Genomic DNA, 15,711 nt, shown 5'->3' on the forward strand with positions numbered 1-15,711 from the left:
GAAATTAGCGGAGATTGAGGCCTGGCGGATAGCGAGAAGAGAGGATATGCTGAAGGGCAAGTTCCCACCTCCGGAGTTCTGACAGGTTGGTGTTAGTGGGAAGTATCCAGATAACCCGGACGGTGTAACACTGTGCCAAGATGTGCTGGCCGTGCACCAAGGCATGTTTAGCCACAGGGTGATCCTCATTACCAACAAACACTGTCTGCCTGTGTCCATTCATGCGAATGGACAGTTTGTTGCTGGTCATTCCCACATAGAAGGCTTCACAGTGTAGGCAGGTCAGTTGGTAAATCACGTGGGTGCTTTCACACGTGGCTCTGCCTTTGATCGTGTGCACCTTCCGGGTTACAGGACTGGAGTAGGTGGTGGGAGGGTGCATGGGACAGGTTTTACACCGGGGGCGGTTACAAGGGTAGGAGCCAGAGGGTAGGGAAGGTGGTTTGGGGATTTCATAGGGATGAACCAAGAGGTTACGAAGGTTAGGTGGACGGCGGAAAGACACTCTAGGTGGAGTGGGGAGGATTTCATGAAGGATGGATCTCATTTCAGGGCAGAGATCCATCCTTCATGAAATCCTCCCCACTTCACCTAGAGTGTCTTTCCGCCGTCCACCTAACCTTCGTAACCTCTGGGTTCATCCCTATGAAATCCCCAAACCACCTTCCCTACCCTCTGGCTCCTACCCTTGTAACCGCCCCCGGTGTAAAACCTGTCCCATGCACCCTCCCACCACCACCTACTCCAGTCCTGTAACCCGGAAGGTGTACACGATCAAAGGCAGAGCCACGTGTGAAAGCACCCACGTGATTTACCAACTGACCTGCCTACACTGTGAAGCCTTCTATGTGGGAATGACCAGCAACAAACTGTCCATTCGCATGAATGGACACAGGCAGACAGTGTTTGTTGGTAATGAGGATCACCCTGTGGCTAAACATGCCTTGGTGCACGGGCAGCACATCTTGGCACAGTGTTACACCGTCCGGGTTATCTGGATACTTCCCACTAACACCAACCTGTCAGAACTCCGGAGGTGGGAACTTGCCCTTCAGCATATCCTCTCTTCTCGCTATCCGCGAGGCCTCAATCTCCGCTAATTTCTAATTTCTATTTGCCGCCGCTCGTACCTCACCTGTCTTTCAACATCACCTTTGCCTCTGTACTTCCGCCTCGACTGACATCTCTGCCCAAACTCTTTGCCTTTACAAATGTCTGCTTGTGTCTGTGTATATGCGGATGGATATGTGTGTGTGTGCGAGTGTATACCCATCCTTTTTTCCTTTTTTCCCCCCTAAGGTAAGTCTTTCCACTCCCGGGATTGGAATGACTCCTTACCCTCTCCCTTAAAGTCCAAATCCTTTCGTCTTTCCCTCTCCTTCCCTCTTTCCTGACGAGGCAACCGTTGTTTGCGAAAGCTAGAATTCTGTGTGTATGTTTGTGTGTCTATCGACCTGCCAGCGCTTTTGTTTGGTAAGTCTCATCATCTTTCTTTATCTAAAAGAAAGATGATGAGACTTACCAAACAAAAGCGCTGGCAGGTCGATAGACACACAAAAAAACACAAACACACACACAAAATTCTAGCTTTCGCAACCAACGGTTGCTTCGTCAGGAAAGAGGGAAGGAGAGGGAAAGATGAAAGGATGTGGGTTTTAAGGGAGAGGGTAAGGAGTCATTCCAATCCCGGGAGCGGAAAGACTTACCTTAGGGGGAAAAAAGGACAGGTATACACTCGCACACACACACATATCCATCCACACATACAGACACAAGCAGACATATTTAAATATGTCTGCTTGTGTCTGTATGTGTGGATGGATATGTGTGTGTGTGCGAGTGTATACCTGTCCTTTTTTCCCCCTAAGGTAAGTCTTTCCGCTCCCGGGATTGGAATGACTCCTTACCCTCTCCCTTAAAACCCACATCCTTTCATCTTTCCCTCTCCTTCCCTCTTTCCTGACGAAGCAACCGTTGGTTGCGAAAGCTAGAATTTTGTGTGTGTGTTTGTGTTTTTTTGTGTGTCTATCGACCTGCCAGCGCTTTTGTTTGGTAAGTCTCATCATCTTTCTTTTAGATATATTTTTTCCACGTGGAATGTTTCCCTCTGTTATATATATATATATATATATATATATATATATATATATATATATATATATATATATTGAGAAGCCAATCTCAAAATACCCAGACTAATGGGATTGACAAGAGTTTCATGAACTTACACCACTTATTGCCCGAACCACCCATTTGAACCAAAAATATCCTTTTAGAATGGGAAGAGTTACCCCAAAATATAATACCATACAATATAAGCTAATGAAAATAAGCAAAGTAGATTAATTTTCATGTTGAATTATCACTCACTTCAGATACCTTTCGGACAGTAAAAATGGCAGAATTAAGTCTTTGAACAAGATCCTGTATGTAGGCTTTCAATGACAGTTTACTATCTATCTGAACACCTAGAAATCTGAACTGTTCAGTTTCACTAATCATATGCCCATTCTGTGAAATTAAAACTTCAGGTTTTGTTGAAGTGTGTGTCAGAAACTGTAAAAACAGAGTCTTGGCTCTGAGCACTATGGGACTTAACATCTGTGGTCATCAGTCCCCTAGAGCTTAGAACTACTTAAACCTAACTAACCTAAGGACATCACACACACCCATGCCCGAGGCAGGATTCGAACCTGCGACCGTAGCAGTCCCGTGGTTCCGGACTGAGCGCCTAGAACTGCTAGACCACAGCGGGCGGCAATAGAGTCTTACTGTGATTTAGTGTTAGTTTATTCTCTACAAGCCATGAACTTAGGTCATGAACAGCACTTTTTAAACCAAGCCAATGTTGCACACAACATCCTTTATTACCAAGCTAGTGCCATCAGCAAACAGAAATATTTTAGAGTTACCCATAATACTAGAGGGCACATCCTTTGTATAAATAAGGAAGAGGAGTGGCCCCAACACTGATCCCTGGGGCGCCCCCCACTTGACCATACCCCATTTAGACTCCACTTCACAGCCATTCTCAGCATTGTGAATAATGACCTTTTGCTGTCTGTTGCTAAAGTAAGAGGTGAACCAATCGTGAGCTACTCTCCGTATTCCGTAATGGTCCAACTTCTGGAGCAGTATTTATGATCAACACAATCTAACACCTTAGTTAAATCAAAAAATATGCCTAGTGTTCAAAACCTTTTGTTTAACCCATCTTAGACGACTTCTAAAGCCGAACTGTACATTTGATAGCAAATCGTGCAATATAAAATGATCAATTATCCTTACGTACACAGCCTTTTCAATAACTTTAGCAAACACTGATAGCATAGAAATAGGTCTAAAATTGTCTACATTATTCCTTTCTCCATTTTTATGAAGCGGCTTTACTACTGAGTACTTTAATCATTCAGGAAACTGACCATGCCTAAAGGAAAATTTACAAATATGGCTAAATACAGGGCTAAATGTGCAGCATATTCTGCTATGCACTCCATCATATCCATGAGAATCCTTAGTCTTCAGTGATTTAATTATTGACTCAATCTCCCCCTTGTCTGTATCACAGAGGAGTATTTCAGAGGTCAATCTCGGAAAGGCATTTGGCAAGGAAGTTATATGATTCCCTGTAGAAACTAATTTTTTATTTAATTCTCCAACAATGCTCAGAAAATTATTGTTAAATACTGTACATATATCTGATTTATCAATAACAGAAATATTTTTACTATGAACTGACTTTATATCGTCTACCTTTTGCTGCTGGCCAGACACTTCCTTACAACTGAGCAAATGTTTTAATTGTATCCTGGGAATTAACTATTATATTTGCATACCACATACTCTTTGGCTTCCTAATAACATTTTAAGCATCTTACAATACTGTTTGTAACGTGCTACTGTAGCTTGATTGTGACTACTTCTAACATTTTGATATAATTCCCGCTTTGTTCTACGTGATATCGTTATCCCACTAGTCAGTCACCCGGGCTGCCTATTACTGCTAGTACCCCATTTAGAAAATTCTATTAGGAAGCAACTCTCAAAGAGAATGAGAAATGTGTTAGGAAAAGCATTATATTTGTCATCTGTGTTACCGGCACTATAAACATCCTGCCACTCTTGTTCCTTGACAAGGTTTAAAAAAACTCTCTGTTTCTGTTAGATTAACTTTCCTACATAGTTTGTAATTATATGTGACAATTGTTTCAGTACAAAAGCCTTTTAGTGTTAAAATTTGTGCATCGTGGTCTGAAAGGCCATTCACCCTTTTACTAACAGAATGCCCATCTAGTAATGAAGAATGAATAAAAATAATATCTATGGCTGTGCTACTGTTCCCCTGCACCCTGCTTTGAAAAAACACAATCTTCCTCAGATCATGCACCATCATATACAACATTTATATTGAAGCCACCACATATAACTAATTTCCAGTACTTCCTACAAAGTGAATAAAGAACCATCTCTAGCTTGAGCAAAAATTCTCTGAAGTCAGAGTTAGGGGACCTGTAAACAAGAACAATTAGAAGTTTAGTTTCACTAAATTCAACTGACTCTGCGCAACATTCAAATACCTGTTCAGTGCAGTGCCGTGATATGTCTATGGATGCAAATGGAATACTGTTTTTTACGTACATAGCCACTTCCCCACCAAGCAGGGAAATCCTTGAAAAACAGCCAGCTAATCTGTCTCCTGGTAAAGGAAATAATCGTGCCATATTCTAACATGTATTTCCTTTTCCTTAAAGTACATAAGTGCACTGAGGTTGATGCTTGTTTGCCATTTACAAATTTTACTGGCTCTGAGCACTATGGGACTTAACATCTGTGGTCATCAGTCCCCTAGAACTTAGAACTACTTAAACCTAACTAACCTAAGGACATCACACACATCCATGCCAGAGACAGGATTCGAACCTGCGACCATTGCGGTCACACGGTTACAGACTGAAGCACCTAGAACCACACGACCACACCGGCCGGCTACAAATTTTACTGTGAGCAGTTTAAAATTGAATGCAAACTGTTGTAAATTTAATGTGGACTGCTGAAAATGTTTCTTCCCCATCCTCAGTAAACTGCAATATAATACACAATTAATAACCTTGCGTTTGATGGCAATATGAGAGCTGTTACATAAAAACAAGATAGGACAGTATAGAAACTGCTATTGGGTTTAATGAGTGGATCAGCTGATTCAGGGGTGTGAGACCTACAAAAACTAATCCAAATTAACAGATAGCAGGGGAAGTACAGTGTCTTGCGAGATGAGTCATAAATATATGAAATTACTCTTGCATCTAACTCAAACCTAATGTGTACCTTACAGTTGTTAAAACATGAGCGCAGTTGTTACAATATCTACAATAAAAATGAAGACCAGCAACGTTTTCGCTTTGCGCCTCGTATTGAAAAGAAGATTAACATCTGCATCACCCATACAAACTGCAAGTAATTTTCATGCAGCAGGTTCACAACAGCCTTCAGGGCATAAATTAGAACCAGGCACAAACACAGTGGGCAGAAGCCTAAGTCACACAAACCTGGCTATTGAAACAGCGTGGTTGGCCACTTGGTGGGGTATCTCTGCCACCAGCTTAGGGTCCTTCGTCAGCTCCTCGATCCATCCCTGTGAGCACACGACTTGATGAGCGTGCCTCGCAAAGTAGTCGATGGCTGCACTATAGAGCAGCGGACACGAGTGCCGCCGGGCGAGCACGCAGTACAGTGGCGTGTTCTCCACACGTAAGTTCTCAATCAGATGTTGCTCGCACTTTTTCTTCAGCGCTGGCAGCTCGAATCTGTCCGCAAGTGCCAGCAGCTGGGGTGCCACACTCTGCAGCTGTGGCACCTCATCCGTGTACATGAAGGTCAGTAGTTGCCGCACCACATCCATGGGCATGTCGCGGATCGAGATCATCCGCTTCATCCGGCGGAGTAACACGCCGAACACTGGGCTGCGAGCCACCAGTATCGAGCTGTGGGCAGCCAGGTGGCCATCCGCAGCCACCACGAAGACGTCAGCACCCAGTCCCGACTCCAACAAAGATCTCAGGTTGCTTAGTAGGCTTCCCTGTGGCTGTTGCATATTGCTGACCTGAAATTGCCAAAACACAACTTTAAAATTCTTTACTAGTTACTCTTAAATCTCAGTGTCATGTATTAATCTTCTGTCACAACAGAGTATGACATGTAAAAACAGCATAAATTAATCTTGAGGAGAATATAAAGTTCACAGAATTTCTCACCTCAAGATCCCAAACTTAGACCCAAATTAGTTTGAAGTACTATTGGTGTCTCACTACTATTTCAATCAGAGTTCAAAGATCTGTAAAATGCCGAGGGAATGTGCATTTCACAGAATAACAATGAGGACTCCAACATATAAATGAGCATCAAAGAGAGCAAGGGCCACTATGAGTTGCACTCAGTTATAGATGGCAGCTGAAAGCACTATTAATCAAGCACACCAAGAAAACCTGAAAATTCAAGTTTCTTTTCTTTGCAAATTAGGACCTGTGTAGTTGCTTAATGTACTCTTGTGTGAAGAGTGAACACAGAAAGAGGTGTATTGTTTATATCATCAGTCATATAAAAAAAAAAAAAACATTCAAAACTGGAAGGTCCTTGTTCTACTTTCATCGCCTATCAAAGTGGAAGGATGGGCTCTATTTAAAATCCACCCACTGTACAGCTTAATGTCAAAACAAGCATGTGCATGGTCAGCATGTTCCCTTTTTCAACATACCAAGTATTATGTATGTAAACTGATTTACACTATACAACACTGCAACAGATTACAGTCACAACCCCTAGAACATGCAAATAGCTAATGAACTCCACAAATCATTCATTCAGGAAGTAATAACACCTTTTTTTCCATGGATGCTATACAAGACACAGAGAAAATAATAAAGCAGTTCAATAAAATGAACCTTTCCTGACACTCACCACCATTAATCATTTTTGTCAGTGATAAACAGCAGCCAAAATTGCAAATACATATACTGACCGTTACTATGTCATAAAATGTGTGACAAATCAGTGCATAGTATGACATAATCTAAAAAAATATTGGAAGAACAAATCACATTGGTGCATCACACTTTGTTTCTATCTGTTATTAACAGTCACAGTAATGTCTGTCTGCTGAATGAAATCTTCACTGTGTACTATAGTGGAACTATCCGACACACAAAAACTGTGAACTGGCTTATGACTGAAAACTGGTCGTCTGTCTTTTGTGGGGACCATTCTTGCTAACTGAACCATTCATGATGGACCCAAGATGAGAGGATCAGTGCTGAACCTCTGTCTACTACCCCCAACAGACAAACCCATGTCATCAGAAACAGAGTACTTCAACAGCCTCTAAGCAGTGCCACTTGATGAGCTTAGAAGGCATCCAACACAGTTGCCTTAGGTGTGTCACTTGGGCTTGCCCATTGGTTGGGAGGGGGGTTGGGCTTAAATAACTGGTTGTTTACATGTGCTTCTGTCTGATCTCTTCTCGTACTGAGAGCTAGATATACTTACTGTCTAGACTGTTTGGATTTCTCTTTGAATTTTCTATGTTTTGGTGTTGAAAACTTCATGGGCTTGGTTTCATATGGTATGCTAGCAGAAAGGAAAGCCCTGTTTAGATGGCCTCCTTGTGTGGAGCCCTGCAGCTGTGTTTCTTTAATTTTAACAGTCAGGATGTCTCAAATGAGAAGAGTCTATTTTTAAAAAAAGACAAAGTCTGTCACGCACAAAGTTTCGTGATGCCTGTATGTCAAACATACATCACTTACTTGGTGTGGAATACTCCTCTGACCTGTTAATTTGGAGCTCTCACTCCCTGAATCAGCTGAACCACCCATAAAACCCAATTGCAGTTTCTGTACTTTCCTTTCTTGTTTGTATGTAACTGCTATATATTCTACATCTCTCCACATTACTTACGTAACGGACTACTGAAGTCTTTCTATTTTTGTCGAGTACAACCAGATAAGAATATCACCTCTCCGGTGTTAAGTCTCATCATCCAAGTCCATGCAATCACTATTACACAAACACAAGACATATGTTTCCCACAATGTCATAATGTGTCCTGGCCTCAATAGAAGTGTCTCAACTTATAGCAGTTCAAAGCAGATCACCAAACAAAGGCAAGAGGAATGGAAGCAGAAACATCTGTTCGTCCAAAAGCATTACAGGTTTCATAAAATTGTGCCTTGGTGCAAATCTATCCCAAACAAAAAGGTGTCAGAATAACCAAAATGTATTGTAATTCATTGTGACACGATGGTACAGCAGCCTCATATTGTGATTAATATTGAAAACAGTCCTCAGCTGCACAATGTTCTTTATTGGTTAAGAAATGATGCATTTCACCCGGGTAGGGCATCACGAGGTTATCTCTTGTGATGTGGATCATCAATCATCACTCATAATTAGTAAAGCATTACTTTGTATACATTGTGTGAGTGTGGATTGGCCCATGGCACTTTGATTAGGGGTCAGGCTTACAGTTTATGAGCATGGTCTTATTCTATGCTGCTACGAGTGATGACAGACATCGTGCAAGATAACCTGATGATGACTTACCCAGGTGAAAAGCATTACATTTGAACTAATAAAGAACATTGTGCAACCTAGGACTGTTTTTAATATTAATCAGAATGGTTATTTCCTTTCCATACTACAGTCTTCCTGCACATTAGATTTTGTTCTCTCTTGCTTTGTTTGCTGAGCCAGCATATTCCACTGCTGCCCACCAGAGAACACACACAGGCCTCAATGATGTACACATTTGTCTGTCATTCTGATCTTTCCAATCCACTGCTCTCTTTAGTGTGATATTACAGTCCCTTTACACCCATCACTCTTCACACAATTCATATGATATATACATATATACACCTTCATGCAACATTCCGTACAAGCAGTTTCCTCCTGATCAATGAACAATAAACTTTATAACAAAACTCATTTCCCATGTTCACTAAACTTTCATTCTTCATTAATTACACAGTGCACAAACTATCCTAAATAACATACAGCTAGAGTGAAATGTTTAAAAATATCAGTTAGTCTTTGTACAAAACCCAATAACTGCAATTATAAAAATATTGAAGAGTAGATGTGACACCAGAAGTGTCAATGCTGTTTTGTTATATGAGCCACAATTCCAAAGGGGCATATGAGGCACTAATGATAACCAACTGTCAAGTTTCAAAATTGGATCAGTACATTGGAAGAGTCCATGGAAAACTGTTCAACAGGGGAGAGTAACAGAAAGGAAGAAAAAATAGTGTTTAATACGTATCAGTGATGAGTTCAATAATTCCAGAATGAGATTTTCACTCTGCAGCGGAGTGTGCGCTGATACGAAACTTCCTGGCAGATTAAAACTGTGTGCCCGACCGAGACTCGAACTCGGGACCTTTGCCTTTCGCAGTCTTCCTGCTCTACCAACTGAGCTACCGAAGCACGACTCACGCCCGGTACTCACAGCTTTAATTCTGCCAGTGCCTCGTCTCCTACCTTGCAAACATGGCTAAGCCATGTCTCCAAAATATCCTTTCTTTCAGGAGTGCTAGTTCTGCAAGGTTCGCAGGAGAGCTTCTGTAAAGTTTGGAAGGTAGGAGACGAGGTACTGGCAGAAGTAAAGCTGTGAGTACCGGGCGTGAGTCGTGCTTCAGTAGCTCAGTTGGTAGAGCACTTGTCCGCGAAAGGCAAAGGTCCAGAGTTCGAGTCTCGGTCGGGCACACAGTTTTAATCTGCCAGGAAGTTTCAGTTCAACAATTATTTTCACCACCACAATTGCTATGTTCATTTGACTATGCACAAAAAATATAGCAAGTTTACACAAATGGTACCATAATTTGACAAAATAAAAATACACAGTAATAAGAAAAATCATGTGGAGCTCTGGTGTGAAGCGCCATGTCTTTGGACTCAATGATCTGTGACTTGACTTTGTCTATCTCTCTGCGTGCTATGTTCATACAGCCATATTGTATTCGCCTCGTTCAGTGTGTAAACGAATGTTCATTTGGCTGCAAAAGTATGTTATTACTGATCTACGAATCATAATATCCACAGTGTTGACCCCGACATCGTTGTTGTGTGTTCGGTAATGATTTTGTGCTTCTTTTCATCATTAACGGACATTGTGTGCCAGTCCACATTGTCTTCAGAACAATGGATCTACTAGTGTTGTTTTGTGCCAGTGCCTCGCACCCTATTAACTGTGCTTGCATTTTTTCTAGTGTTCCTAATGTACATTTGGTTAAAAGTCATGCCGGCGGCCATTTAACTGTAACCGGCCCAACATACACACTGTTGAGTGCTACTAAACCGCAACGGCTGCTACATGGACAGTGCACGTCACTTAGTGACATTATGAACAATAATCGAGTGAAGGACATTGTGTTTCACCCCTCGGCTAACCAGTCACCTTCAGTTTGGCCTGATGTGCCGACGATGTTCAAGAACTGTAATTTGAATGTCCATGCGCACGGGGTTGCACATACTTATATGCCTGACATCATTGCACCCCCTTCCCGCGTGCCATCACAGTGACTCCGATCACTGCAACCACACCAGTTTCTGCGACCACTGCTCTGTGGCTACAACATGATCACCTTCCGCCCGCTCTTGTAATGGCACCGGCCGTTTCTTCTGCACCCTCCTTTGCCGCATCACGACCACCTTCTTCTCGCTGTTGCAACAGCACCGGCCGTTACACCCACACCACATCTGCTTCCGGGCCTGCAGTTGGGACACATCATGCCATTGGTTGCACTGGCTCCCTTCACATTATGTGCTGCTTGCAGCTGCCTGCCCACGCAGACCTCGAGCAACGCATCGTCCACCACTACTGCACTCCCGGCGTTGGGGGATTCCTACACTGCTCACACACATCTTCGCCTCCCAGGGCTGCATCAACATGTGTTACCCGGCATGTTTCCTAAGCTGCCTGTGTTGCAAAAGGACAACCCTAAGACTTGGTTTGCATTGGTGGATTATCTACTGGATATCCACGGGATTTCAGATGATGACACATGTTTCGTCTGCATGGTGAGTCACCTCCACGTTCATCCAGATCTCATCAGTGATCTGCTCCTCTCACTGCCTCCCTCGCCCAAGTATTTATCGGTGAAAAAATTGCTCATCGAACGCCTTTCTCACCCACCAGCAGAGGCTATTCACCACATCATCCATGATGAGCATGTCGATGACCGCACACCTTCGCAGCTCTGGCAGCACCTTCATGCATTAATTGATGATCAAACACTACCAAACGCCGCACTTTGGACTTTGTGTATAGTCAAACTACCATCAGACCTACAACTTCACCTGCTATCTCACGTCGCCAACCCTCTTGAGGTTCACCTATGCGTGGCCGATCGGGCATACACAATCATATGTCACCAACACCGACTGTCACAGACAACATCGCCTTCGCCTTCAGTTGGCACACCTGCACCTTCAGCTCTGTGCCCTGCTGGTAGGGGCCAGCGCACGCTCCTCAGCGGCTCTGCGACCTGCCAGGAGCTGCCTCCTGGCGGCCTACAAAAGGTACTGCCTGCGGCCTCCCAACAGCAGCCGACCTCACCCAAACAGCAGCCTGAGCAGTCTTGGGCTATGACACAGTCAGCTGCGTTCCCCGCCCACTCCGCACCGCCTTGCCTCCGAGCTTACCTGCTATGCTGGTACCACGCAACCTATGGGAACTTCGCTCCCTACTTGTGCATACCCAAACGATTCCAGTGGGCACATTTAGGCGCCACGTCCTGCCACAATCGTCCACGGCACCTACCTTCCGATGCTGCACCGCTTGCTCCAGCGGTGCGACACCTCCATGTCACAGCCTTTCTCATCAACACCAGCGCTGACGTCAGCGTTACCCCCAGCCAAGCAAGCAGGCAACACGCTTTCTCCTGCTAACCTTGTTTTGATCGACTCAAATCTCTCCCCTTTCGCGGTCCTCGGCTCTATAAAGATGTTGCTTCACCTATCACGGGTCGTGACTTTTCCTTGGACCTTCCACATCACCGATGTGGATGAACCTGTGATCGGGTTGGACTTTCTACACCATTACGAACTTTCCCTGACCTGCAGGCCGTAACGTTCCACCACGCTTCTAATTCTACCATTCTGTGCTCAAACGAGTTCGGCATGACTCTGATATCTGCCTCCTTGACTATGCTTTGCACATTAGTATCTCTGCTCGAAGGTATTTCTGCAAGTCTCTACTATTTATCAGACGTCCACACACAGATCGATGGGCTCCACACACATAGCAAGGAGTTAAGCTCCTGCATTACTGCCGCCTCTGCTGAATTGGCTCATACATGTAGTACTGTACACAGCTTGTCTGCAGAGCTGCTTCTTTTGGAACTGTCATCTACTTCTGCTGTGTCTTCACTCTGCATCACTCCTATGTCAAGCTTCCCTTCCCCTGCTGCCAGTTCCATGCCATTGCAGTTGAATCTGCAGGATGCTCATGTTCTCACTCCGTGGGATCCCTTGCATCACATGGCTGCCACACCACACCTTCTGTTGTCGTCTGTCACTGTCGCCCCGCCCACGTCACTCCGGCCCAGCAAGGACACACATGTTCTCACTTCGCAGGATCCTTCACATTGCGTGGCTGCCACACCACGCCCTCAGTTGTCATCTTCTGGCTATGTACTGCCCATGCCATTCCAGGCCGGCAAGGTCAGTGACCTAGCTTTGCCCCACTGTGCTCCCCACTGCTTGGGGGGGGGGGGGGGGCAGGGGCTCCTTGGCGCCTCTGGTGTCAAACGCCATGTCTTTGTTGGACCTGATGATCTTTGAGTTTACTTTTGTCTATCTCTCTGCGTGCTATGTTTGTACAGCCATATTGTATTCACCTCGTTCAGTGTGTAAATACACTCCTGGAAATTGAAATAAGAACACCGTGAATTCATTGTCCCAGGAAGGGGAAACTTTATTGACACATTCCTGGGGTCAGATACATCACATGATCACACTGACAGAACCACAGGCACAGAGACACAGGCAACAGAGCATGCACAATGTCGGCACTAGTACAGTGTATATCCACCTTTCGCAGCAATGCAGGCTGCTATTCTCCCATGGAGACGATCGTAGAGATGCTGGATGTAGTCCTGTGGAACGGCTTGCCATGCCATTTCCACCTGGCGCCTCAGTTGGACCAGCGTTCGTGCTGGACGTGCAGACCGCGTGAGACGACGCTTCATCCAGTCCCAAACATGCTCAATGGGGGACAGATACGGAGATCTTGCTGGCCAGGGTAGTTGACTTACACCTTCTAGAGCACGTTGGGTGGCACGGGATACACGCGGATGTGCATTGTCCTGTTGGAACAGCAAGTTCCCTTGCCGGTCTAGGAATGGTAGAACAATGGGTTCGATGACGGTTTGGATGTACCGTGCACTATTCAGTGTCCCCTCGACGATCACCAGTGGTGTACGGCCAGTGTAGGAGATCGCTCCCCACACCATGATGCCGGGTGTTGGCCCTGTGTGCCTCGGTCGTATGCAGTCCTGATTGTGGCGCTCACCTGCACGGCGCCAAACACGCATACGACCATCATTGGCACCAAGGCAGAAGCGACTCTCATCGCTGAAGACGACACGTCTCCATTCGTCCCTCCATTCACGCCTGTCGCGACACCACTGGAGGCGGGCTGCACGATGTTGGGGCGTGAGCAGAAGACGGCCTAACGGTGTGCGGGACCGTAGCCCAGCTTCATGGAGACGATTGCGAACGGTCCTCGCCGATACCCCAGGAGCAACAGTGTCCCTAATTTGCTGGGAAGTGGCGGTGCGGTCCCCTACGGCACTGCGTAGGATCCTACGGTCTTGGCGTGCATCTGTGCGTCGCTGCGGTCCGGTCCCAGGTCGACGGGCACGTGCACCTTCCGCCGACCACTGGCGACAACATCGATGTACTGTGGAGACCTCACGCCCCACGTGTTGAGCAATTCGGCGGTATGTCCACCCGGCCTCCCGCATGCCCACTATACGCCCTCGCTCAAAGTCCGTCAACTGCACATACGGTTCACGTCCACACTGTCGCAGCATGCTACCAGTGTTAAAGACTGCGATGGAGCACCGTATGCCACGGCAAACTGGCTGACACTGACGGCGGCGGTGCACAAATGCTGCGCAGCTAGCGCCATTCGACACACCGCGGTTCCTGGTGTGTCTGCTGTGCCGTGCGTGTGATCATTGCTTGTACAGCCCTCTCGCAGTGTCCGGAGCAAGTATGGTGGGTCTGACACACCGGTGTCAATGTGTTCTTTTTTCCATTTCCAGGAGTGTAGATGTTCATTTGACTGCAAAAGTGTGTTATTAGCGATCTATGACTCTTAATATCCACAACCACATAACATAACATAACATAAACAATAAACACAAGCAATAAAGACAGCACCCAATGTACGCTAGGTAATAACAGAAGTACTAGTAGGAAAAACTAACAAACAAATTTACAGATAACACGTGTCAAAACTTTTAAAGTACTCTTTTTGGTGTGATCTAGTCAGTAAATGAACTAAAATCTATTCAGTACCTCAGTGATCATACTAGCACTGAAACTTAAGGGTGAAATACTAATTTCCCTCTCTTGTAAACCAATTAACTGAACAGGGCAGTACTTCGGTTCCTCCTTTCAGTTTATGACCCACTCAAGAAATGATAGAAAAGAAAAACTACCATTGACTGGGTGCACATGAGGCACTTTAAAAGTTCTGAAAGCTAACAGAAAATTTTATAGTTGTTCACGAATTGAACCACTACTTTCACCTATATTCCAGTTGCTCAAAGTACTACTGACTGACATTAAAGAACTGCTATTTTGAACTCCAGAACTGAGTAAAATAAATTTTTGATGCTGTCCCATGTTAACCCCTTCCCCACTCACAGTGAGTATACCTAAGACAGGATGCAACAAATCTCAATTTTGTTGTTCAGTCTTTTAGTGTTTCGAGTAAACAAAATGTTCTGAGTAAACAACAATATTCACAATATTTGGGACACAATAATGTATTTTACTGAGTGTTTTGATGGTAATTTTATTAAAATCTTTTAAAATAACATCTGGGTCATTCCATGTCAATTCAACCAATTTCAGAAAGATAATCTCAGATTTGGATGAAATTTAGCACACCAATGCTAGCAAGTGTGGAACACTCAATGTACAAAATTTTGAGTTCCCCTGCCAATTAGTTCCAGAATTATGGCTTGTGAAAGAAGGTGGCGTGACCCGGAAATTGCAACCCGCATCTGGCAATCTGTCTTCAGACCCAACTTCAGGTCTTAATAACTTTGGAACTATTCCACACAGTCCAGTGAAATTTTTACAACCCAGTAACATCCATTTGGAGAACACACTCCCTGAATCAAAACACCAACAACATATTTCTGAGAAAAAATAAAAAATTCCAAAATGTGATTAAAAAATGTAATATGTTAAAAGGTACATATTGTCGGTGCCCTCTATGGCAAATATAATTCACTCAAAAAGGGTATAAATTTTTTTGTGGTAAGCTTAATGTGGCCTAAACACACACAGAACTTATCTTGCCCATATCAGTCACACAAACAGAGTTACATGCACACGAAAATACAAAAATTTGAAAAATTACCTGAAAAACAAGGATTTTCGAAGTGTGGTACTACAAAAGGGACAAGTAATGTCCAAGCC

At 44.4% G+C, this 15,711-nt stretch overlaps 1 protein-coding gene across 2 annotated transcripts in view; it reads right to left on the reverse strand.

Moving 5' to 3' along the window:
• Positions 1-15,711, reverse strand: part of LOC126234370 (speckle-type POZ protein-like) — an 80,061-nt gene that overhangs the window by 59,302 nt on the left and 5,048 nt on the right. For both annotated transcript variants that reach the window (XM_049943058.1, XM_049943057.1), the window contains exon 2: positions 5,547-6,100. In XM_049943058.1, coding sequence (XP_049799015.1) covers positions 5,547-6,091 — 545 coding nt within the window. In that variant the 5' untranslated portion in view covers positions 6,092-6,100. The remainder of the gene's footprint in view (positions 1-5,546; positions 6,101-15,711) is intronic.

Source organism: Schistocerca nitens, chromosome 2 (assembly GCF_023898315.1).
Source record: "Schistocerca nitens isolate TAMUIC-IGC-003100 chromosome 2, iqSchNite1.1, whole genome shotgun sequence".
In the NCBI taxonomy this organism is placed as follows: Eukaryota; Metazoa; Arthropoda; class Insecta; order Orthoptera; family Acrididae; genus Schistocerca; species Schistocerca nitens.